Raw genomic sequence first — 26,599 nt, 5'->3', positions numbered from 1 at the left:
CATCCATCCTTTAGAAACATTATTAAAGTCACACATTTTAGACTTGGTGGTTTATTCCAGCGCCTTGGGGAAAGTTGTCTTAAATCTTAAGGAAGTATATGAATTTAACGCTTAAACCACAGTTTCAGGTAAGTATGAGTCACGTTACTTTACTAATAGCCCTAATCCGAAGGGACAGTCAATGCCAAAGGAAATAAACTGAAGAAGAACTGAATAAACTTCGCATTTAGCAGCACAGCATTAAGGAGTTAGCAGAAATCAGTCTGAGGCTTTTTATTATTACAACGAAGTTCTTAACTTTCACAAATTTAAGGTGAGATAGAAACAGCTAGAAAACAAACAAAGCTGTCACACTGCTGGCAGGCAGGCAGGCACTGTCACTGGTGTCACTTCTTTGGCTTTGAGCTCTTGCCTCCCTCCTCCAGGCCAGAAAAATTGCAAAGGCTCTGTTTGATGCTCTTTGCTCTGCACCGACATGAGACAGGATGGCTTCTGCCACCTCTCTCCTCTGAGCACACACTTCCAAAATGTACAGCAAATTTCACTGCTGCAGGGAGGCCAGCAAGGTAGAAAGAAATCTATATATACAGGAGGTAGTAATTGCGATTTTAAAAAACAATTTTGTTTTCTCTTAGCTGACTTAGAACTCCCTTCAGCTTTAACAAAACCAAAAAACCACAAGAATACCCAACACACACAAAAAGAACCCAAACCCAACAACTTTGCTATCCTAACAGCAACAGCCCCAGCCTAAATAGTATTTTTTTTACTTCAGTGAAGAGATAAGCTAAAAAAATTGTCACCCTTGCTGGTTAAAACATTTATACTTGGCAAGAGGCCAGCCAGAAAATGACCAGAGTAGTCTTTAATGAAGATGAGGAACCACTACTTTCCTCCTGTAACCATGGGGTGATTCCATTCATCAGCAGTAAGTAGCCTCAGCAGAGCAGTGCAGGGATGCAGCTGCTAGTGCCAAGCTGCCAAGGCTATGCAAGTCAAACATTACTGAAGGATCCAGAGTTACAGAAGTTGGCCAAAAATTGTAGCTGCACACACCTACTGTGCATTACTCTTGTGTACTTTTGACACTACCAGTTCACACCATGTTTTCCAGTTTTTGCCAAGCTTGCCTACAGTGAATCCAGCTACTAGCGGGGTTTTTCTCCTGGAATAAGGCACTACAGCATAGGAGCACTTGAACAAGACTTGAAAGATTTTACAGTTCTTGACAGGTTACCTTTGGCTCTTCTAATGCAGGCATAAAAAGAAGCACTTTAAGATAAATAAGAAGGTGGGGAGCTAGGGAGAAGGTACTAGATGAAACAGTGTGATTTTCAAAAACCTTCAGGCAAGAACGTTGATCTTACCTTTTAATCTTTTCACTTGCACTTACTTGTCAGGTTACAGTTGGAAAAAAGAAAGGTCCATCTTTGCAGTGAAAGCTGGTGCACCATGTAAAACAAAGTCACTAGTTTGTGTTTGTCACTTCAGTGCCAGGCTTCCACTCAGGTCAGTTTTACTTCACAGCAGCTGGTTGAAACAACCCTCAATGCCAGTCCTCAAGATTTCCTCTTTACTCTGCTGTCACCACCAAAGGGGAAACCCCTCTTTCCTCTCAACACACCCCAGTCCCATTTTTGCCTCCATGCAGGCATTATCTAACTTAAGACCCTTGCACAAAAAAAAAAAAAAAAGTTTAGCTCTCTTGGGCCTTTGCTTCTGTAACTCTTTATTTCAACACGTTTTGTGAATCTGAAACAATGCATTGGAAGGCCAGACTTGAGACATAACAAGTAAGGAACATACCAATTAATTTAGGCATTATTTTTACATATATATATATATAGAAGTAACAAAAATAAATTGTCTTGGTGAGAAACACTGTGTAACTTATTTAAGATACAAGTCTCCAGAAGCTGTGTAATACAGCAAAATGCACTGGCTGTGTAGCTGACACCAGAACAGCTGACTGCTTATTTTCAGAATTTAAAAAAAAAGAAACACCCTAAGGACAGACCATTCTACCTTGGAAATAAACCTGATTCTTTGTTGGAGATTGCAAAATGTTCTTGAAGAGGCTCCATGTTGCTGCTTGTGTTTAGGTGGACTTTCTTTCCCGTTCTCGTGCAGTCACAAAGTTAAGCAGGTCGATGGCTGTAACGATGCCGAACACCATTTGCCGCTTGCTAGAGGAACCGTCAGTGTGATCTACACAGAAACAAAGAGGGGATTCTGCCTTTAGGAGCCACAAAACCACAAACATCCCACTTGCCTTTAATGTCATTGTTTGTAAAGGCACGTGTCAAGCCATGCCAGCTCCAAGTGTCAGGGCCTGTTGATCGAGATTGTCATCACTGATGACCCTTGTACATCGAGGGGGGATGTGCACCTTGACAAACAGTCACACAGAAGATTTTCATTTCAGAAAGGCTCCTCAATAAAAAAGCTACAGAAACTGAAACTGATGATGGGAGGAAGGATAAGGGTTAATCAGACTTATTTTTCTTGACATGAAAATTCAAACCAAATCCTCTGTTATTAAAGATATTTTCCTCATACATTAGTTTCTGAGGCTCTATTCAATACAGCTGCAAACTGGTATTATCCTATTAGAACCAGAGGCCACTACCTGAGGACATGTAACATTACCATCTATCTTCCTACACCACTACCAAATACAGAATTAGTGTAAAAATCACAATACAACATTTTTCCATTTATAACCAAATGACTTATTAACCATCTAATCATTGCTGCATTGAGAGTGCAGGTTCAAGTGATTTCATTGTGAGCATAAGCCTTTGACCTGGGAGCCAAGTGGCTAAGTGACCTTTATCTGTGGTTTAAGTTGCGGTTCCTAAAGTCTAGCTGTCTTGAGATGTTTAGCTTACTCATATCCTCAGATGTTCAGCCAGCTGGATTGTCCTGAACTTTTCAGTTATTCAATCACTGTTCCATAGCAAGCTTCCAGGGACATTCTAGGTTTATGAACAGTTAGCACAGAGTCAAAAGCACATCTTTATGGAGATTATCAGGAACAAGCCCAAATTTGATGTCTGCTCTTCATTTACAGTTATAATTGAGACAGGTGTCAGACAAATTCATCTGCTGAGTCTTGATACTGTTTTTTAGCCTAGTTTCTCAGTGCTTGTTAATTTGCAAGTTGCCCACTAAAAGGATAAACCAGGAAAAAATATTGTTCACATATAACAGTGATATACTCTAGCTTTGAATATTTATTTAGTCATTCCCAGTTCATAAAGAAGGCAGTGTAAAGAGTTTCAAGAAGGCTGATGAAAAGTAGAGTTCGGAGGAAAAACATAAAGTAAAGGGGAACAAGTTAGTTAAACAAAATAAGCAGCAATAAGAAATACTAAGCTGTCTTGCAATGGTGATGTCAGTGTTGACATCCAGATCTTACCAAATTTCACAAAGTTGTAATAAAGGTTTTGCTTTAGAAAGGAAAAAAAAATGTAGTTAATCTGGGACACTCAGTGTGGTGGAACTGCTGGAAGTTGCATGATAGGAGTAGGAAGAAGCAAAGCTCAATTGTATTGCAGGAGCTCATTCACTGGCTTACTGCTACTAATAAAGCTGCTGCACAACAGACTAGACTCAGGCATTCAGTTTTGAGCAGTAACTTGCTCCAAAAGCAGGTACATTACAGGATGTGAGGTTATTAATGGATTTAACATTTACTCTGCAAGAATTAAAGTGCTAGTGTCTTACTAAGTGTTAGTAGCACATAGTTCCATACACAGAAAGAGAATTTGGCTTCTTCAGAACTTGTTTACACCTTCACAGTTGTACTTGCTTTTTGTTACTACTCAAAGATTATCTCTTACATGCCACAGAACATCATACTCACATTGAATTTGTTCATGAACCACTAGAGCAAAGTGGTCAATTTCCAGGATATGAGAGAGTTTCCCCAAGCTGTCTTTCAGGTTAATCTGAGGAGAGAGTTACAAAACTTAAACAAAACAGTCCTTTATACATAAAGTATATCCCCATATACTTTATGTAGTATTAAAACAATACATCAGCATTATATACTGCTCCCATCTGAAGTATTGTAAAACACTAACAAATCAAGGCCAACTTAAAAGATCAGTTTTCTTTGGTTTTGATTTCAAGAATACAGAACAAAAAATGAAGGCACTACATGAAGTTTTTCATTCTGGTTCTGTAAACCTAATGAATATGCCGAACACACTGAACATCTGAGAAATGTTAATGATGGAAGAAGGTCAAGTGTTCCATGTGTCTCACAAAAGGAGTTATCATAACACTCATTATACTTGGTGATTCTACCCTAGCAAGACTGGGAAAAAGTGAATGAATCTGTCAATCAATCATTGTGGAAGCAAATACAATCTACAAAGGAGGCAGGGGAAGAGAAAAGCACAAACAAGCCAAAACCAAGAGTAAAGATTGCTCAGCTAACACTGTATTCAGGTACAAAGGAAGGAACTAGGAATTAAAAATTCATTTTTAGTGAGGTCCAACATTGCAAAGGCTAGACAAGAAAGCACCTATGTTGACTACAGAAAGAATACAGATCCTTCTAAAATACTTAGCCAATCCCCTGCTGGAATCATTTGAAAGAATGCACAAAACTCTTCTTCCTACATGCTTTAATGTATGAAGCAGCAGCAACAGGTTCATTATCCAGGTGACTCTCCCAGGTAAAAGCAGCACCCACCATCTGACATACTTTCATTAAAGGGGATTAAAAGAATTTATAGCGAAGTATTGCACCGCAGATTAAAACGCCTTTATCCTGCCATGAGGTCAGCTTGTAACTGAGGAATAAGTGCCGCAGCATAAACAGTTGGGCTGCACTGGAACACAGAGCTCTCATTAACACACCGTAAGTTAGAAGAGATCAAAAGGACCCCCAGTAGCCTGTGTTTAAGGGACGAGCAGGCTACAGTGCATGCTGAAACACCAATCCTTAAACCTGTGGACCAGGTGAGGGTGGAGAGAAATCTAGACCTACTGCCGCATCAAGTCAACTGTCAGTCACCACCACTGACAGACAAGCAGTTTTGTGTGCAATCGTGCATGCAAAGCCTAACTTTTGAACCCAAGTTCAAAGGTCACTGAAGGGGTAGAGCCCCTTGCCATCTGATTGTGTATAATCAATAGACCTGTCTTCAGGAACAGGGTAGACTAAAGATAATCAGGACAAAGAGCCCACAGGCAGCACTGGGACAACTACGAAGACATAAACTGGAACTAACACTTGACTCCACAAGAACAACCCTCCTCTCCTTTAACACACAGCACTTGTTTGGATTGGCAAATTATCCTATGGCTAGTGTTTCAAAGCCCTAGTGTTCTATTCTACTGGAGACTTTAAAAAAAGTTATAACCATTACTCTTCCATTCTAAAAGATCTCCACAAAATAACTGTGGTGCTCACATCAAAGAATAGCTTTGCCTTGGTAGTCACAGGTTAAGCCAACCTCGTACTGGTGCAGGCTGTGGTACAGATCCTAACTGTAGCACATCAAAAGTCATTTCATGACATGATCTGTTTTCCTAATTTTACCTATAAACAAGTCAATAAGCCTGACTAAAGTGGTAAGAAAAGCAAAATCCACAATACTTCTGATGTTATGTGCATTTAACTGTGTTGCTTCATTAAATCATCAATTCAAATGGAAAATAACCACAGAATGACACTTCTAGTTAGCATGTTAACAATACCACCACTTCTATGTCACTCCCCTTGCATCCTCCACCAAGGAAAGGTCAAAACTAAAGGCAAATGAAAAGGTTAAGCTGTTCATTACTGAAGAAGCATAAGAAATTTCAAGCTGCTCATGGAAAAAAGCCACAACCTCAGAAGTGCAGAGAATTGGCTACCGCAGCTAACACCAGTGTAGCTACAAAACTGCACACCACCAGCCCCAGGAACTCTTAAGGTGTCCAAGTGAGGGAGAATATGAACTAAGCAGTTTTGTTACGCACCACATTTCCACCTGATGCTTGATTATCTGTCTGGGAAGGAAAAAGATATATTTACATTTGTCCATAAAGAACTAGCATCATTTCTCAACCTCAGGGACTTGGTAGTTTGTGGACTGAATGGAAACATTACATATACTTCTGGAATACAGCACCTCATCTAGTGTGGGACAGTGTTGAAACTAAAGCCTGGTGAAAACTAGGTCAAGCATTCTGTGTTTAAAAAAAAAAAATCCTTTTCCTGCAAGAGAAGCAAAGCAACAGTAACAACAAATGTATTTTAGAAGAGCCGGGAAGTTGTGGTATCTTGGCATACCACGTTGGATGAACAGGTAAAAGTGACTAACATCAAAATTCACATAGCTTGACAACATTAGGTTTCAGCAGCCACCTTGCGTTTCAGCAAGGCATCTGATACAAAAGGCAAACATTTGTTTTCTGGCTGATACAGAAATTACTTAGAAGAGTTGTTTCAACAACTCCCTGTCACTTCTCCTGGTTACATTGCCATCTGTGCCAGGATTTTGGGGGAAAGCGGAAAGGACAAGCATACTAGAAGAAAGCCTGTTGAAGTAATGGAATAGAATTATGTAGAGACAGAACTCAAACCTGGGTGCTATTAAGTAACCTAGCACATCTGTGCTCTGTAACCTTACCCAACCCGATGCCACTGCAGTGTTAGGGCATATACAGTAGTAGTACTTTGAACCACAGAACTAGGAGTTGTAGAATATACCTGCTTACCTGTTTAAATTGGTTGTAGATTACTTTGCTGACTTCATCAGAAGGCTGAACTTTTCCAGCAAGCAGTGAAGAAAGCATGTTACCCAGGGTAACCATGCCCAAAATCACCCTGGGGAAAGAGAGAAGGTAACATATAAGGATAATCAACATAAAAGCCTCAGGTATTCCTGTAGATAAAAGCATCAGCTCTCAGACAGCCTGGAGAAGTCAGTTCAACTGCTTCATGATATAAAGCAACATTAGTGATGGTATACTTGGATTCTTTGCCTCTGCAGGAGGCAGCGTCCAGTTCTCAGAAGCTCTGGAGACTCACACAGAAGTCAGCAGGGTGCCTGGCCCTTCTGAACATCAGGCCCTTTGTATCTCTAGTCCTTGCACCTGGAGAGTTTCTTGCAATCCAAGAGAGCTTCTGAAAAGCACAACTTCACTCTTTTAACCCCTCATCTCTTTCAAGGGGTCACTACAACATTGCACTATAATGCAGAGTTCTGAAGAAACTAGGTGAAAGCTGTTGTGGAGATGGGCAGGTTTGGGGTTGTTTGTTTTAAACATGAAGTTTTGCTTGTTAAGTTAAACAGCTATTATAAGAAACAATGAAAATACCCTGCAGAAACACAGTAAGTATGTCATAATAGTCATTAGAAGCTCATTACGTGAAGGGCAGGACAGTCCAGGCATGACAACATACTAAGTCCAGCACTGGTGTGTTTAAGGTAGCATTTCTGAACTGTGTTACTGTAACTGAAGAAAGATGAGTGACAGGATATTATACTTCTTGTAACCACTTAAAAGACTTCCCTTGGGACCTGGTGAGGGAAGTGATACATATAGATGAATAATGATATATGTGGACATACCCAGATTCATCAACAACTGGTACCTGGTCGAATCCCTTCTCCCGCAGAATTTCAATAGTCTTTGCACAGGTAACAGTTGGAAGCACAGTAAGGGGAGCAGAGAGGCTTAGCTCCTGAACACTGATGTTCCACCACCTGGAGATGAAATAAAAAACAAACTCACACAAGTCTTACAGAGAGAACAAAACCAGTTAGTTATCCACATACAGTGGACTTCAACACTACAGGGATGACAAAAGGCTGCAGGGAAGAGTCAGGATTCAGTCAGAGCCAGCAAAGCTTCAAGGCTCTCAAGTTTTGTCCCCAGTATCAGAAAGTCACTGCAGTGTGAGAAGGCTGTAAGACCAAAAGTCTTTTCCTCATTTCATCTACTTCCTAGGATTACAGATAGTTGGTGGAGAGTACTGATCTCCCTAGTTCCATTATTTGTACCTTAAACAGAAAATTTTGTGCTCCTGCTCCAAGAGCCAGCCATATTTACAGTCATTATAGGCACCAATTTAGGGAAGATCCCCTTCCACTTACATAGACTCACAAAGCTTTGCATTCAAGGACACTGTTTTCAGAAGGGTTCTCTGTGAACTACTTTTTCATTTCAGATACAACCCTTTTCATGAAAAAAAAATCATCAAGTACCAAGTTTTCCTTTGCTGCCATGCAACTCAAAGAAGGACATCAAATAATTTAAGCAGACCTGATTAATAGCTGCAATTATGCATCAACACAATAGCATGAAATATTAGCTAAATCAAAGGTAGTGTAAATTGAAATAGCTTTAATTTAGCAACTGCCATGAAGTCAACTGAACAGACTCATTAAAATCCAAATGGATCTGATATGCTTACCAAGGTTTTTTGCCAGGGTCCTCTTCTTTCATAAACCCTTTCTGAATCATCCATTTGTCACTCAAGAACTTGGACCTGGAAAAGTATCAGGAAGTGAAAAGCTCATTAGCAGGCTGAACATCTCACAGCAAACTTAATATCATAACAGAGGCAACTGTTTTCAGCTCACTACCACTAACAACTAGAGTGTAATGGAAAACGTATTGCCATTTGCCATCCAACCTTATGGGACACAGACCCACTCAGCCAGGGACATTGAGAAGAAAAAGAAATCCCATATGAAACAGTTTCAAGTACATGAGTCTCTTGCAATACAATAGACACATAGCCTAGAACAGTAAAGTGCCAACCTGTACTCAGGCAAGGTCTATCTTAGTTTCTAGTTGTCTAGTGTTGTGTTGGATGCAATGGAAGTCAGGAAACACAACTAAAACCACCATGTTTTGGGATATGTTTCGGGATATGTTTCAGTGTGGTAGGACAGAAACTTCCTGGCACAGCTCAAAGTCCTCACACTTCCACCTGTAAACTCACTCCAACACTGGCTGCTGCTACAGTAGTGCTGTGTTCTGCTGTGGACACAGGCAGAGAAAGCAGACAGCCTTACAGGGGCTCTTCCACTAATGGGCTGATACCCATGGTAAACAGTGAAAGCAAGCTTTTTCCTGTGATAGATCCTGTCCAGTGATGGTTATATACTGAAGTCAGACACAAGAAGTGGCTCAGCTTTCAGAGGCCTAAGCTCATTTCTACTTCATGTCAGATCCTTTCTAGATACCTCAGAAGTTGTGTCCCAGACACATTCCTTGCTTGGGTAACTGGGTACTGTAAAAAAATATGTATTCAACTCGCCACTGCTATAAGGAGGTCTGAAGGAGTGTCTCACCCTTTTCCCAGAGAGAAAGCAAGCAGGTTCTTACATATAGTTCCTGATAGAGTCAGGGAGGATAACAACACATTTCTGACCTTCCTTCAGCTCTTTGGCTGCCTTCACAGCTACAGACATGGCACTGCCTGAGCTGCCACCTGTCAAAATGCAGATCAGAAACAAAACTGTCAAACTGTAAGTGAAATGAGAAAGCATGCGAAGAAGGGAGACCACAGAGGAGCCCAGGGTGAAGAAGACAGCTTCTGAAGTGGCAGGAGGTCCCCCTGACCTGCACAAGACTTCAGCCTCCCACACTATTCAGAGAAACTCAAAGGATTTGCATCTGCTCTTACCACACAGCAGTCCTTCCTCTCGGATCAACATGCGTGCTAAAGCAAACGACTCCTCATCGTTGCTCTTGTACCACTGGTCCACTGTCTGGGAAGGAGCAGGAAGACAGAAACAAGGGTATATTTAAATGAGGAAGACTAGGGGAGCTACACAACTAGTGTGAATTCAACTCATGCTCTTTGAGGTAACAGCTGCCCAACTAAGCCCTAGCCATGTGCCTGGGTTTCCATCCTCCAAATGCCAAGTGGCTTTTTTTCGCCAAGGTAAGACGATCACATTAACACAACAGACTCCTTATTGAAACCTCGCTGTGAGAACAGGCTGTGGCGAGACAGACACAAAGAGCATCAGTTTCCTCCCGTCTTGGAGGGCTTCCCAGGAACACAAGCGCTGCTCACAACAGTCATACCACTTTTGGCCAGGAGGGGTTGGGGTGCTCTGTTGGTTGGTTCTGGCTTGGGGTTTTGGGTTTATTTTAATTGATTGACTGGGCTGGGTTTAAAGAGAAAAAGAAAGGTTCTGTGTTCTAGGAAAATGTTATCTGCTCGCAGCATTTGTAAACTAATGTGGCCATTGCAGAAACTTTCCAAGGACTCCTTTTGCTGATGGAACGGGAATAGCTCTGTCTGCTAGCCCTCACCTTTCAGCTCAAAGAAATATTTCCCCAAGTTTTCCTTCCACCTTTCACCTCACTTGTGCATCCCAACAGAGGACAAAAGTCAGTAAACGAAGAAGCGTGACTTACAGATCTATCCAACACTGTGGGGACAAAATCATATCCAATTCCTTCCACTTCATACATTGTCTTGTCAGTCTTGTTCAGTTCTTCTGGTGTAGCAAGGATGGAGCCTTCAGGATCAACACCTATAATCTGAAGAAGCAGTTTTCACTTTGGCTACTATGATACATTGTTTTTGAGAGTACAGCTATTTACTCATGAGCACTGGCCTCTTTACAGCTGTTTGTGTCACACTGGCTACACACACAGCCAAGCTAACAGCAAGCTAGTCTCCTATTCATTTCTTCCTGGCAACATTCACCTCCCCTGTGAGCAAAATGTTTTGCTGCTTCTGGCCCCTTGGCAACCCATCCTGTCTCCTCAGGCTGTGGACACTAAGTGAAGGGCACCATCCTGTTTTACATGGGCTCTGTTTGGTTTAAACAGAAGACAGGGTTTCTGTGAAACAAGACTATTGTTCTTCACATGTAAGGCACCACTGCAGCCAATATATTTGTGCCAAGTGTAAGCAGGTAAGTATTATTTTGTTTACCACTCCCTGTCTGTAGGCAAATATTCACAATTGAAACACAATACCAACTTCTGTGAGGAAATCTAACACAGCACACAGGTAGACACATAGGTTGGTGTGTGCAGAGAAAAGTTCACTGGGTAGAACCTGGGCAGCTCCAGACAAGTTAGTGAAGGCACAGTCTGAAAGGGGACACAAAACTGCAATACACACCAGTGAAGGAAGTTTCTCAGACACCCCATGAAGGGATCTGAGGGCAAGTTTTCATCTGCTGAGACAAACCTGAACTCTGGTCACCAGTGAGACCGACCTGTCATTATTTCAGACAGCCTGACAACTTTTCTTTGCTGCTTAGAACTACCTTTTAACTGAGAAAATCCATGAGCTTCCCATAGAGACCCAGGGCAGGCTTGCAAGGAATGGCATGGGCCAAGTGGAGCAGTTTGGAGTTCACCCCACTACAGAAAAATAGGTTTGCCACTTACTTTGCAACCTGGACACTTCTCCTTTAGCTTTCTGGAGATACCAGTAATAGTGCCTCCTGTGCCAGCTGTAGCCACCAGCATGTCTATTTTTCCTGTTTAAGGATAGAAAACAGTTGTAAAATCTCCCCCAGAATCGTAGAACCATAGAATGGCTCGGGCTGGAAAGTACCTTAAAGACAATCTAGTTCCAATCCCCTTGCCATGGGCCAGGTTGCTCAAAGCCCCATCCAACCTTGAACACTTCCAGGGAAGAATGAGGGATTAAAACCTCACTTACTCCAAGTATGGACTTTCTTCAACAAAATGCAAAAAGTGTCAGAAAAGGCTCTTTGTTTCCCAAGAGCTGTTATGAGACCTACCTTGAGACCACCTTTCTCAATCTTTATTTACTTCAGCAGTGGTTTTGAAATATTCATTCAATGGGCTGGCAAGGCACCAATTTGTGGTACTCTGGACATAGATGGAGGTGGCTCATAGAGGAGACACCTGTAGTTTTACTGTTACCATATTTCCTGACACAGATAATTAATTTTCTAACTTAAAATAGACAGCCCATTATATTAGATAATTTACTGAACAAGTGCCAAGTGCATGGGATAGGCACCATTTTAGAGAACTGTTAATACAACTACTCTTTCATTTTCACATGATAAATACTGTTTTGGTCATTGTCATGAGCACTATTTTATAAGGCAGATCACTAGCCTCTTATATTACTTCATTCTACTGCCTATGGCAAATGCCTACATGGTAGGCTGCAGCCCATTCATCACACTGAATGCCTCCAACAGCTCTCAAGCCAATTCCTCAGCCGGGAGTTAGCCCAGCTAAAGCTCTCTGCTGCCACACTTCAACCATTTCCGGTACTCCAACTCAGCTGCCTGGAGCTAACATTGAAGTGATCCGTGCAGACTAAAAACGTCTTACTGGTGACATCTGCAACACAGAGCAGTTTCTACTCCTGAGGACTCCGAAGTGAAGAAGCTACCAGAGTGCTTGAGTATTTGGTCTGAGGCTGTACCTATGTTTGTATTTCTGAGCTGAGAAAAATGACCCTATTCATTCATGCCAGTCTATCTGTGGCTTTTTTTTTTTTTTTAATAAGATAACTTAAGCATCACTGTTTTCTCCACCTGATCACAAGCAAAAGAGTCTAAAAATTAAAGCATCGTTCTTTAATGGGGAAAAAAAAAATCATTACTACAACTACCCAAATAAGGTAATTCTCTAACGACACCCAGAATAGGCATGGGATTTGCTATATCAAAATCCGTGCATTCTCATCCACCTCAGTACTCATTCTCTAAGAACGTAACAATAAGAGACTAATAGGGACCCACTGAAAAGCAAGCATACCTTCACACTGCTGCAGGATCTCTTCAGCTGTGGTGTCATAGTGTGCCAGGGGGTTGCTGGCATTACGGTACTATATTGAAAGACAACATAGCCAATTAAGTAGACCAGAAAGACAAAATTCACATTGTGAGGCATTTCAAAAATATGGCTAAAATTCCCAAAGCCCCACAACAGCTGCATATACCCTTTCCACACTGCTTCCTTATCTATCATCTGGACCTAGGCAGAGTACCTGAGGGGAGATACAACCTTCCTAAGTGACCTAATTTAAGAGTAGTTCTAAGGTGCCAGCACCCACTAATGCCATGATCAGTCCTGTCTGTGGGACAGTTTCTTTTAGGTACGTCATGACCCTTGTGCCCATTATTCTACAAAGGAGTGCCCATGCGGCAGCAAAACCCCTGTTTTGCAGTTTCTGCAAACATGAGCTCGTTGCTGCCCTCTAATGACTATAAAAACTTGCTACCCCACAGCATGGTGACAGCTCAGCTTCCGACCTCAGACATCTTTTCCTCCAGATACACACTTCAGGTGTTGAACAGTCAGCCAAGGGCACTAAGGAACAAGCAATACCTCTTCCCATGCCATGCCCGACGCCTTGGCTCTTACCTGGTCTAGTATGTGCGCATTGGGGATTTCGTTTTTCAGTCTCCATGCTACACCCACGTGAGATTCAGGAGAATCAAATCTAGCAGTAGTTGGGGTCCTCACAATCTCAGCACCCAAAGCTCTCAAGACATCCACCTGTAGCAAATAAAGGTGGTCACAACTCCAGAAAACACTCTCCCAGTACAGAGACTTCACTAGGATACAGGGGAAAGAAAACCTCTTCCCTTTCGCCTGGCCTGCAATAGCCTCCTTAGGAGTTCTCCTAGACCCCAGCCTCACATCACTGTGCCATGGGTCCAAATCCTTAATGTCACTTGATCTTAAAAAAAGCTTTACTGAGAAGATAGAGGTCAAATTCCTGCCTCTATCCTCAGCCTTCAGGCCTGTAGGGACTATTTTTACATATTGAGAAGATTTACTGAGGCAAAACACCACCTCCTCTCATGCTGGTCACGTATGTTCCACACTCCAACAGTGCTGTTAGCCCAGTATTTTAAGTGCAGATTATGCATATGTACCTCATCCTTTGGACACAGGCAGCAAACAAAATCCTCCAAGACCCTATGCACCACTCAACTGTAACCACTCACAAGTGCAAACTGATGATACCAAGATAAGGCAAAGCCTGTCTTCAGAAAGGAGGGAGGCCTTTGGTGCTGCATACCACCAATGACCATGCAGTACCTCTCCCTCCACAGCACATAAGAGCAAACAATAGGTATAGGCCTTCAGGGGATATTGTTCTTATTTGTGACACTGCCTTTCAGTTGGAACACTGGAAGTGATTGAATGGAAATAAGCAGCTTTACTGACAATTTGCTGCCTCAACTATGAGTCACATGGGATCTCTTCTCTACTCTCTACTCTTCTTTTGGCTGCAGGTGTAGCACCGCAGGACAGGGCTTGGTCTAGAGCTAGATGTTTTGTGCTTTCCACAGTGAAGGTAAGTTGGCATTACTCAGGCACCTTTTCCTTCCCCTTTGTTGTTGTGGTGGCACAACTCAGATGCTTGCCAGTACTGCTCAGTGTAACCTGAGGATCTCAACAGGCTCTCTCACAGCCTTGCTTCAGCATTGCTTTCTTTCATCCTCCTTTGCTCAGTGACAGAGAGCTAATCCAGGGACATGTAGTCACTTCAATGGGCTAGGTAAATCTCAAGTTCCTTTGACATTTGTATTTAAAACAGCTATATCAGTTTTCAAAGTGACAGTGCTGTGGGGATGGGTCTTAAAAGAATTTTCTGTCCATGGATTTCTCTGGGCTCTGGCAACAGCCCCTCAGCAGAGTTGAGAGACCAAATGCCTAAATCTTGGTTGCTAAAGGCACAGCACTCATCTGCACCAGGAGCTCTGCAAGTGCAAACCTCCTTATTTGTAAATTCTTGAAAATAAAAACAGATGTGACCTTCTCCATGCTCATTTTCTCTGGCATCACAATGATACAGCGGTAACCCTTCACTGCTGCAGCCAAGGCCAACCCGATTCCTGCAAGCAAAGACATGTAGAGTATTTAGTGAGGAGCAACAAAGAGCAAAACCCACAATGCTAGCTTTGGCATGCCCTGGCTTTAATCAGATTTTCACCAGAGGCTTGAGTACAGTGTCTCCAGAGGTGTGGCAAAAGGAACATTTCTGGCTATTGAGGAGAACTGGATTGCTGCTAGTTCTCTGAGGATCACAACCAACACAAAGTTTAGCCAAGGATGGGAAAACTTGACTTGTACAAACTACTAGCTTTAACACATGCATATTCCCTTTCTCCTGTCTCAGCCACTTCATCTGGTAAAGGAATGAGCTTTAAGCTAAAGAAGACTAGAGCAATCATTTTGATACTGTCAGAAGAGCATTAAAGACCCACTTCTGCCTTAAATCCCTAGTCTGCAATGGGCTGAAACTAAGTCCTTTCAGAAAAGATGTGATTTAGATGCTGTTTGTGATTGAGGCTCTAATGCACTGTCTCAACTTGCTACCACAGTGAAGTACCTTGACAGTTAGAGACAGACACCTCATTTCTACTTTAAACATCTTCACCTCCAGCCTGATTTCTGCCTTCTAGCTTGTCACTGTCTGCCTACCTGAAGAGCTAAGCTCAGAACTGCCTCCCCTATAGAAGAGAAGCTTACACCTGTCATCAGATAACCTTTCTGCTGGATAAGCTAAACAGATCGAGTTAGTTGATACGGGCACTAGGCACAATACCAACACATGCTCATGACAATGCCTCACAGGCACTTCACCCCACACAGAGACTTGCTTGTTCAAAGTTGGCTCTGTTTCTAGACTAGGCTGGATTGATTAGGGGTGGGGAAAAAAAAAAAAAATTAGTCTTTAACTGTTCCTGTAAGAGAAGAATAACTTACACCTCTAGTAAATCAAGTAGTGGTTAAATACTAGGGGGGTGAGCCCAAAGAAACTTTTCTCAGCATATTACAGATAAATAAGGATGCCAAAAAAAAAAAAAAAAAAGAAAAAAAAAAGACAGCAAAGGCCTCACTAAGGCTGAGGACTGAAGAGAAGCCTTCCAGCACTTTCCCTCTTTCCATTTTGGTCTGTGATGAAGAAAGTATTTTGAGACCTGAACTCTACCACTTTGTAGGTTCTGCTACTCACCTGCAAATGCAACAAACATCAAAACAGGACTTTGGCTGAGGGAGAAGTGGGATGCAGAGAGGACAAAAATATAACACATTAGCTCCTACATTTAACATACTCAGTAGCTCTAAGCAGTTGTCTAGAGCAAAAGCCAGTTCTCTCAGGTTACTGTCTGCCCTGGTCTTTGCTTTTACATTAAAAGATAGCTTTCTGAAGTAATTGTTTTGTATCTCCTTCAGTTCTGCCTTCTTTCTATCTTTTGGGTTCTGTGACAAGGAGAATCCTGTAAAACCTATAGACCAGAAAGCAGGATATCATAGTATGACCTCAGAAGGGGAAGATCCAGATTCACACCAGCCTTTTGGTGCTTTTTTCCCCAATAATTTCAGTCAGACTTTCATTTCTGAATAGGGCCTAAATATCCTGGTGAATCTGGGCTAAAACTTCTTTTATTTTAAAGCAAAGAGCCCCTGCAAATTGAACAGGCCTCCTGCATAGTCTGGTCAGCATAGGCCATTGCAAAACTGTTCCTTGTGTGAGATGGAAGAGGCACTGCTCCCTACACCATGCAAGCAGGAAGAGATCCTCTTTCTTCCCTGCACAGACGGCCTCCATGCTCCAATCTTAAGTCTTGCATTTTCCGGGAAAACCATCACAGCATTTTCCCCCACACTTTGCTAAGATCTCTCCATTCCCTACCTGTGTTTCCAGAGGTTGGCTCTATGATCGTGTCCCCAGGCTTCAAGATCCCAGCCTTCTCCGCATCCTCTACCATCCTCAGGCTGACACGGTCCTTCACACTGCCCCCAGCATTGAAGAACTCACATTTTGCCACTGGAAACAAAGAAACCAAGCAGAGTTCTTAAACAGCAGTAATTTGCTAAATAGACTGCTTATGCCTCAAATATCTGCAAGAGCAACAATGTTAACATGTCTGTCCAATTCACGTCAGTGTTTCACACCACCAGAGATGGGGATTCAGTTCACAGCATCTCCACTGTTATGGGTCACAACAACATGGCAAGTTTCGTACTTGATGCTGGACACAGAAGCCAAGCCACTCATATTCTGTCAATCTCCTCAAAATATGACCTCTCCTTTAATCTTTACTGTTTATTACAGTCCAGTCATTAAGATAAAAAGCCCCTTGGCTCTTCTAGTGCAATAGCATGGGGGAAGAGAATTCCACCAATACACCTTACCTCTTCCCCTGTACATTCCTCAGCCAAAGAGTTTCTGATCAACCTGGAAGTTTCTCCCCTTGTTCAGCCTACACTTTGATTTCACTACTCCCAGCATTAATCCTTTCAGTGGTGTTAAACACCACCTTTCAGGACTCTGATCAGAGCCTCCAGATATCTCCAGCATAGTTGGGGTTTAAACAAACAAAACAGCAAACCATTCACTGACAGTTTCATTACTTTAATTGTTTTCTGTGATCTTCAGTGATAACTGCAGATCTGTATTTTGCACACACTGATGTATACTCCGAATATGAGAAGCAGCCATAAACTTCATATATTTGATTTTTGGCCTGCAGCAGTACTCACAGAGTTCACACTTGAGCCCATACTGCTTCCCAATCTTGTTGATTTGCACCAAAGGTGTATTGCCAACTTTATCCAGGATGCTTGGCAGGATTTTCAGAGGCTCTGGCCTGGTACACATACAAACAAAGTCAGTTTATTCACAAAGGGAGCCACAGGCAGGTCATACAAAAGTAACACAGTATTTCCAATGCTTTTTCAATCATCCTTCTCCCTCCTTTTCACGAGAGTTAATTTTTGTAAATATTTTAGTTTAAAATAGTGTCAACTGGATACAGATTCACAAACATTCAGCCCTTGATCCAAAACAAGGATTAACCAGACATCAAGCCAAGTGCTAAGGCAAGAATTAAGTGCTCTGTACTTCCTCCTGGCATGAAGTAGCTTAACACTGCTCAGAGGCAGCTATTTTACAAGCAAAAGGCATTAACAGCGCAATCTTTCATCAATTCAGGGAACTGCTTGCCAGGTTACTTAAAATAAGGCACTTTAGTCCATGTACATTTACATTTTTGGTGCAAGGCCCCTTATATGCTTAATCTGAATTCTTAGCTTTGCTTATACATGGGAATTAAAAGCACTAGCATACAGGCTAAACAGCATCAATTTAAATCAGTCATCTTTTGTTAAATCCACATAGCTCTGAGGGGTCCTGGATTAGTGATGCACTGAAAATTAGCACTATATGTAATACTTACAGAGTAGTATGACGATGGGGTGAGGCAGAGAGGGGTTTCCCCAGCTTCCATGTACATTTGCTGGGTGTATCAGGGCGGATCCACTCCCTTTCCTTCTCATTAGCTTTGCAGTTCCCATTGTTCCTCTCACCAGAGACACAGTTTTTGCCAGGCGCATGAGGGCATGAATTTGTCTCTGGCTTCTCCTGGGAAGGAACCATAGGCATTTCATCCTTGGGGATGGGGGAAAAAATTAAATAAAATAGGGGGAGAGTAATTCATACGCCTTGCTGCAACAAGGTCAGAGCATTCTTTGAGGTTATCAAAGTTACTTAAGTTCTGTACCACAGGAGAACCCCATTCACATCACTGGCCCCCCTAAAATGATTTTTAATCATTTTACTAATAAGGAGTCCTTATTCTTGTCTCTGTCTCTGTCTCATCACCACCATATCTACTGCCAGCCTAGTGTTTCAGCATGCAGTATTTCTGCTGGAAGCCTGAACAGCAACTACCCTGGTGGCAGTTTTCAGAACAGTATTGCCTATAAGCTAAAATGGGCAATGGCAACAAGTAGCTTTTAACACCCACGAATAGGTACTGCCACACCCTAACTAACTAACTACTGCTAACACCCAAGAATAGGTACAGGAGATCCTGCTACTTGTACCCAAGACCCAGGCAGTAGGGGAGAAAGCATAGTACGTCCCAGTTACAGGACTGAAGTGTCCCAGTCTTGGTTTTCCTTTACGTGAAAAAGGTCATAACAAATGGGTATTTTCACGGTCAGTTGATGCTTCCACCGTACTGTGAAGATGGAAAAGCATTTCAGCATAGTTTTGCTTTGCTAAATCCTTATTGCCGAAACAAGAATCTTACCCTGCAACACTCAGTGCAAAAGCTCTATACAGTACCCTACATGAAGATAACTTAAACATGCTGAAGCATATGCTTACTGTAACTACCCTCCATAAATATCAAGAAAAGAGGACCAGTCTCATGGGAGACACCCCTCCCACACTGAAAAGCAGCTCTCTTAAATAAAACCTCCCCACTCCGAGCAGAAAGGAACACAGGAAGGCTACTTGGTGACTAATTAGAAAATGGTGCCAGAAGATCCTGCACTGCTCCTTGCGGTTATGAAGAAGAACTTCTCCAGAAAGGCCTCTGGTTTCAATGGCACCTACCTCCAGAGCATTCCAGAAAAACAAAACAAAACAAAACAAAAAAAGAAAAAAAGAAAAAAACACACCAAACAAACATTGAAATCCCTCTAGGGGTTTCACTTTCCCAAATTCTGGACACAGAAAGACTATTCCCCAGAAAACAATATTCCCCAGAAACCATTGAGTACCTTAGACAGAACAAAGGGCCTTTCGAACATCAACTTCTCCATGTTCTTTGGTGAAGGTGACAGCACAGTAGACTGGACTTTCTTCAGAAGACTGAGTACTGTGGGTCACGGGACTGGAACCCTCTTCAAAGCTGCAGATCATGCAAGTTAGGGAAAAAACAGAACAAAACCAATCAGGAAAGAGTCTCTCCTAGGGGCAAAACACACCTTTTGCTTTCTTAGGGAAAAAAAAGCAGCTGAAAACAAAGTAAAAGTGACCTGTATAAATACGATTAGAAAACATAACAATCATGCAGCAGAGGTATTGCACAAGAACAATGGAGGGTCTCCTGACTCTGCTCTTCCCACATTACCTTATCTTCCCTCTGCCTTGCCCTCTATAGTTCAGATCCAGGGAAGTAAGCAAAACCAGAATCTCTATTGGACTGACTGCAATTCCATAAGCTTGAAAGCTACATAAAGCAATAGCAAATACTCCAGTTCACATGATATGTACTTCTAAGCGACATCAAGGGTGAAAGGGCTTTGTGGTGCTATCACCAAAAGACCCTGTACACATCTTAGGAAACTCTCTTATACAGAAACAATTTCAGAGGCCTCTCTACCCTTGAGAAGACCAAAATCTCACAAGTTCCTATCCAAACTGAGTTATTGTTGCACATACAAACTTAGTGATGTTGGATATAACACAAACAGCAAACACTCCAACCAAAAGAAAGCAGGGAAATCTTCTATCAGGCTTCTTGTTTCAGAAAATAGCAAATATAAAATGCAAGCAGTGATTTCATTTCTCCTAACCTAAACAGTTCATACAGCCTGCCTGCTTCCTTTCCACTGAAGACAAAGACCTGGCTGAAGACTTGGAAAGTGTAGTGTTTTTCCTCCAGTATTTGTTTTTCTCAGCACCCTTTTGCAGCGAGATTCAGCATTTTTCCATTGCTGAATTGCACTAGGCCTGGAAACGGTCCCTCCTTCTTCTGACAAGTGCACACAAAGCAGGCACAGGTTAGATCAGAGAGTTGATGGTCTGGTCATACACTTAAAAAAGAAAATAGAATCTGAATCACAGGACCAGTGATCCATTTGATCCTGCAAGTTAATATGCACCAATAACCACTACTACCTTATGCACACCAATTCCTTTCTTCCATGCTGATTTGAAGAAAATGACTAAGGAGTTTAAATTGCCCTCCTTTAGGAACAAAAAGCCTTTGGAAGTGCCAACTTTCTCAGCTAAGGCTTAAAATAATTCTCCTTCTAGATACAAAGACTTCCACACCACCAAAATGATACAATTCTACTTTATTGAGGTTAATACATGCGTAAAAGCCAAGAAGAACTACATCCTGACCTAGACTACTGACCAGGACTAGACTGAGAGATATCAGTCCAAGAAAACTAACATTCCATAAATACTTGTTCTTGGAATGCAGCTTTCCAAAAGCTGCCTTGTGAAGGATTCCCTCTAAACTAGGCAAGACAATACCATCTCACTCTCACTTCCTCTATTGTAAGGCAAAACCCCCACAATCCACTAATAATATGCTACACCTCTTGAACTACGAACAGCAGAAACACGAAAATCTGTATTTATTGCCTTCAACCGAGCTGTGAGATTCTCTCATGTTTAGAACGGCAATAAAAAGCTTCAGCAATGGGGCTAGAATTCTGAACAAAAGTGAGGAGAGAGGAAAAAAGCTACCACAGGCATTGACAACAAAAGTCCTGGCCCCAAATGCTAACATTAAGCAATATCATTCATCGGAAGGAACACAAGCTTCTGTTCAATAAATCCTTTTAAATAATTTTATTAGGCATTATTTTAAATAACCCCACACCCATCCAGCATAAACAGGTAAACATGTATATTTATTAAGCCAAATTCTAATCATACTAGTCTATAGTCAGTCCCAGCTATGATTACATTGACCAGCTATGGTCAACCTAATATGTTACGGTTTTGAAGAAGGGCAAAATCCTAGGACAGACTTCATTGTTCTACAGGGGAATTCTCACTACAGCAGTCAACAGAGACAGAAAAGCACCTGCAATGGCTTACAGTTATACTTAAGAAACAGGTCAGGAGCCCAAGAGCGACCTGTCATGTTCAGGGCCAACAGGAAGACTTCAGATCTTCCAGCTCCTTCAGTGCTACTGATGAGATTCCTCACACAACCCAGAACATCCACTGGTGCTTACAGCCCTAAATGATGTAACTTCAGCAAATTAAGAGGCAGAGGTAGCCAGCCTAGGACATCCATGTTCCCCTCCCATGATCCTGCCCACAGGCCCAAATCAGGCCATAGGAAGCTGGTACCTCTTTCTACTGGGGAGACCTTTGGGGAAGGTGGAAGGGGGTGATCAGAAATCACTAAAAGAGAAGCTGACAGCAACTTCTTCGCTAGCCTGACCCTCTCCTCAGTCTTTCTTCTGGAGATACAGACTGGGGAGACAGGACAGAAGAATGGCAATTCTGCTTTTCTAACTGCAATGAGTGCTGCTCCAAAGAGTTTGAGGGAGATAAGCTGCAGGAAGAGTTGCCCATTTTCAGGAAATAAATTCTGCCAGCCTGAATTTAAGTTTGCTGTAATAAAGAACACTTCCATAGCTAGCTGGGGGTGTGGGCAGAGTCTAACTAGAAAAGCCTGACTAACTTCTGGCATTAAATCTGATTTTTCTGCCTCATGCTCTGCAGAGAGAATTCACAGATCCATTTAAACCTAAGTCACAAAGGGGATTGAGACAGAGACAGAGATATGACATCCAGAGAGTCTCATGGGCAAGGCTCACATCTCTGGATCCATCTCCACAGCAAACCCAAGACTATTTCTCAACTCCCATAGAGCACGACTGAAGGCCAGTGAGTGAAATTAATCCTCAAATAGTCTGAGTTGAACTCACACCATAGATATGTTAGGAGCTATGGCTTCTAAGGCTGTTTAGTCAGCACTAACATAGATACTTAAAGACTACCATGCATGCAAGAACCTAATTAATTTGAGTCTTGTCTGAAGCAGACATGAAGCTATCCAAAAGGCACATGTAAAAGATGAATCAGAGAGATGCCCCAAGGGCTGACAGCTCAGCAAGAGAGGAGATTATGTTGCATTTTGCTGTGGCCTGAGAATGGGAAACTTTGATGTTAAGCAGGTACTTTACTGTGTGAACAAGTAAACCACTGCAAACCAGTTATTCTGCTCACTCTGAGTATCACAGAATCTTAGAGAGCTTTAGGATCTTTACAGGTTACCAGACGAAGAAGTACCCATCCAGCCTTTGGAAGCTGTGCAGAAACACCACAGTTATAAGTGATCAGGAGACAGCAGACATTTGGGGTTTTTTTTTGTTTGGTTTGTTGGTTGGGTTTTTGTGAGAGTGTGTGTGTGTGTCCATTGCCTTGCTAATTCCTCAGTGGCAGGCAGCTCCTGTGTCAGGAGGCATCAAGTGACCCAAAGTAACCAGGTTATTAATTAACACTGTGGTTCTAGGAAGAGATCCTTCAAGAACGGAAAGTCTTATTTCCATTTTCTTCTACAGAGCTGATGAGGGAACCTGTGCATGCAGCCCTAACACAGGTATCTTCTGACATCCCCATTTTCTGAGCACATTTCAAGACTGTCTGGACTCACCTGATAAGTCTTCTAAGTGAAGACTGACGTCTCCAAGGAGCAAAACGGCATTAAAGACCAGAGAATACCTTATCTGCATTTTTAACTGCTGCAGTCAGAAGCTTTCTTTATTTCTTTCCCTGCTTCCAATTGCCTCTCTTTAGTCAGCACAAAGATGGACCAACGCTACAGCCTGACCAGTGCGCCTGATCTGCCAAGCTCACCAGGTACAGGGAGAAAAGCATTACAGGTAGGGTAAGAGAGGCTCAGAGACTGAAAAAGTTGCCCATCATGACAAAAGAGTGAGTTGGAGCTCTGCTCTCAATTTCTGACCAGGACTATGAAATAAATGGAAGCACAGCTCCCCTTCCCCAGCATTACATTGCCTCACTGCAAGGCATAAGATCTTTTGTTAGCCTGGGGACCTCTGATCAAGTCAGGGACCTCTCATAAAGGCTGGCAGAGAACCGCTAGTCACCACTGCCTGGGCAGGAAGCCAGCTTTTTGGCCCATGCATGTTTCATGGGAAGGACCAACTGACACCCACTCTGGCTACATCTGCAGAGCTTTTGGCAGGCATCCACGGTGCAACCAAGAGCACAGTACACCCTGCTGTCTGCCCAGTTCCTGTGGGTCTCACGTGCAGACAGCAGGTACCTGCCAATAGCCAGAGGCCTGCCTATCCTGGCAGCTGCCAGGGCAGAGTGACACACCTGTGCCAGCATGTATGCTCCAGGAAGCTGGTCCCCCATGACCCTGGCTACCAACCACAACTTTGAGAAGTACTACTCCAGCTCTCGGAAAGCAGGCTGATTAAGTCACACACAGAGAGGCCACGATAGGGTACTAAAGATCTACCAACTAATATCAAAAAGGATGATCTGTCCAAACACCATAAGTACTGGACCTAACCTAGCACCCTAAACCGTACTTCATCAGTAGTGATCTCACTATAGCTATTCTCCTGCCAAGAAATGCCAGGCTCTGGGCCGGTCTCAGTTTTCTGGTAAATACCTTTCCTCCCTCACACAAAACCCCAGATTTTGCCTATTCCCATAGTCTGAGATTTCCCTCCCTTCTGCAGCACATGTTTTGCAGAATGTGGAGCTCTCATGCCTCAACTCAGGAAACAGGCTCGTTAAAAGGGTAAACAGTCTAAGCAACTTTGCTGGTATCTGAAGGGGTCCTATAAGGATGCTGCGGAGGGACTCTTCATTAGGGACTGCAGTGATAAGAGAAGGGGTAACGGGTTAAAACTTAAACAGGGGAAGTTTAGATTGGGTATAAGGAGGAAGTTCTTTACTGTAAGGGTGGCGAGGCACTGGAATGGGTTGCCCAAAGAAGTTGTGAATGCTCCATCCCCGGCAGTGTTCAAGGCCAGGCTGGACAAAGCCTTGGGTGACGTGGTTTAGTGTGAGGTGTCCCTGCCCACGGCGGGGGGGGGGGGGTGGTGGAACTAGATGATCTTCCTAACTATTCTATGATTCTATGATCTTAAGGTCCTTTCCAACCCTAACTATTCTATGATTCTATGATTAGGGCTCAGCACTCCAAACCTCGACGGTCAAAGGCTTCAGGATTAGAGAGATACACAGAAGACTAGTTACTCAAACAGGAACAAGAGAAGAACCGCTTGCTTTTCAAGTAGTGGCTCATTCAATAGTATGCCAGCAGCATTACTGACGCTTTTATTGGAGTTGCTCTCTCAGGTTTTAGTCAAGTTCAGACCCTTCCCAACGGAGGAAGGGCAATATATGAAATAAAAGGTTAAGAAAACAAGCTTCTTGGTCCACTGCATTAGCCAGACTTAACAAGAAAACATTGCCAAGAGACACTCAAATAAACAATGGATGACAGGCCAAGAACAGCTGAATCATTCACTGGTTTGGGTTGGAAGGGACCTTCAAAGGCCAACCAGTTCAACCCCCCTGCAATAAGCAGGCACATCTCTAACTAGAACACGTTGCCCACAACCACATCCAGCCTGGCCTTGAATGTCTCCAGGGATGGCACACCTACCACCTCCCTGGGCAACCTGTGCCAGTAGAAGAGCTGGGGCCAAACCCAGAGAAGGCAAACAAAAGGCACAGCGTCACCTCGCAAGCCCGTCTGCGAAGCCGAAAGCCGATCTTTCCTCCTCCCGCTCCCTGCTGGGCGGAGGCACTCCGCAGCCACCCTCTGGCCTGCCCAGGGCATCCCCAGGGCCGCTGCCCCCGCGGTTCCCCAGCAGGCACGCCGGCACCAGGGCTGGCTCCACGGCTCCGCTTGTCCAGCACGGCTCCGAGCTGCCCGTCCCTACCTCTTTCATCAAGCACAAAGAGAAACCGCGCAGCAGGACAGCATCCACCCCGCAAGCCCGCAGCCCGCCATCCTTCCCTGCCGCCCCAGGGAAGCATTCCTGAAGCAGCGCCCCCCTCAAAGTGATCGTTCAAAGGCCGCCGCCGCTGAGGCGCAGCGTGGCGCAGCCCACCCCAAGCTGAAGGATGATGCCCAGGGCGGCGGGAGGGGGACCCACCTGCCTCCTGCCTCCCCCCTCCCTCTCCCCACATGGGGCCACCACCTCACCCACGGGCGCTCCACAGGACGGCAGCGACAACCCGCGCTCCGGCAGAGCAGCCAGAGGAGGAAGAGGAGGAGAAGGAGGAAGAGCCCGCGTGTCCCGGGCTGGCCCCGCCCACCGAGGGGAGAGAGCGGGAGCGCACACGGCGATTGGTATCCACGGGGGCGTCGGCGAGCCAGAGACAGCCAATGGGGAGGCGGCGCGCGGCCACGGGGCACTGCCTCCTAGAAGAGGCGTGCTGGCCGGGCCGGGCCGGGCCGGATCGGATTGTGGGTTCGCGGCGGTGCCCAGCCCGGAGCGCTGCGGGGAAACCGGGGGCAAAAGGGCTGGGTTTCCCTCAACGGGCTTCGCGGGGTCCGCTCTGAGGTCGCTGCAGGCGCCATGGGGTGCGGGCCCGAGGGGGCGTGCCCAGGCCCCGGCCTTGGAAGGCCCATGGGCACCAGCTGTCGGGAGGTAAAGGGATGTAAGCTGCTGGTCGCTTCCGAGCACTGCTTGTGCTACGGGCTGCTTGTATAATCTGTGGATAAAAAACTAAAACCCATACAGGTCTCACAAAACAAACAAACAAACAAAAAGGTATTTCTTCCTAGAATTAGGCTTTCCAATAGCTGCCTTTCCCTCTAAACTAGGCAAGACAATACCATCTCACTCTCACTTCCTCTATTGTAAGGCAAAACCCCCACAATCCACTAACACCACCCTCCACCTCTTGAACTAGGAACAGCAGAATTAGGAAAAGCTGTATTTATTGCCTTCAACTGAGCTGTGAGATTCTCTCATCTTAGAATGGCAATAAAAAGCTTCAGTAGTGGCACTACAACACTGAACAAAAGTGAGGAGACAAAAAAGCTACCACAAGCATTGCCAACAAAAATGCTGTCCTCACATGCTAACCTTAAGCAACACGATTATGCTTGTATAA

The 26,599-nt window shown here is 43.7% G+C and overlaps 1 protein-coding gene across 5 annotated transcripts; it reads right to left on the bottom strand.

Moving 5' to 3' along the window:
* Window positions 1-1,714: 1,714 nt before the first annotated feature.
* LOC133269335 (cystathionine beta-synthase-like protein) lies at window positions 1,715-25,837 on the bottom strand. 5 transcript variants are annotated; one of them, XM_061453482.1, is made up of 18 exons: window positions 25,683-25,837; window positions 19,510-19,640; window positions 18,177-18,388; window positions 17,482-17,588; window positions 16,631-16,765; window positions 14,746-14,825; window positions 13,342-13,476; window positions 12,733-12,802; window positions 11,377-11,468; window positions 10,387-10,512; window positions 9,644-9,728; window positions 9,343-9,448; window positions 8,423-8,497; window positions 7,578-7,712; window positions 6,721-6,829; window positions 5,980-6,009; window positions 3,869-3,953; window positions 1,715-2,208 (listed from the first exon to the last, which is right to left on the bottom strand). In XM_061453482.1, the coding sequence occupies exons 2-18, from the start codon at window positions 19,549-19,551 to the stop codon at window positions 2,099-2,101; spliced, it is 1,734 nt and encodes a 577-aa protein (XP_061309466.1). In that variant the 5' UTR covers window positions 19,552-19,640; window positions 25,683-25,837; the 3' UTR covers window positions 1,715-2,098. The 5 variants fall into 5 exon arrangements, with proteins under 5 accessions (XP_061309466.1, XP_061309469.1, XP_061309468.1 ...); XM_061453485.1 differs by having other exon boundaries at window positions 18,177-18,361; XM_061453484.1 differs by having other exon boundaries at window positions 25,687-25,790.
* Window positions 25,838-26,599: the final 762 nt, after the last annotated feature.

This window comes from Pezoporus flaviventris, unplaced genomic scaffold (genome assembly GCF_033815535.1).
Source record: "Pezoporus flaviventris isolate CSIRO_AGI_PZ_B2104156 unplaced genomic scaffold, CSIRO_AGI_Pfla_v1 ptg000015l, whole genome shotgun sequence".
Taxonomy (NCBI): Eukaryota; Metazoa; Chordata; class Aves; order Psittaciformes; family Psittacidae; genus Pezoporus; species Pezoporus flaviventris.
This window is presented reverse-complemented; position numbering and strand designations above follow the sequence as displayed.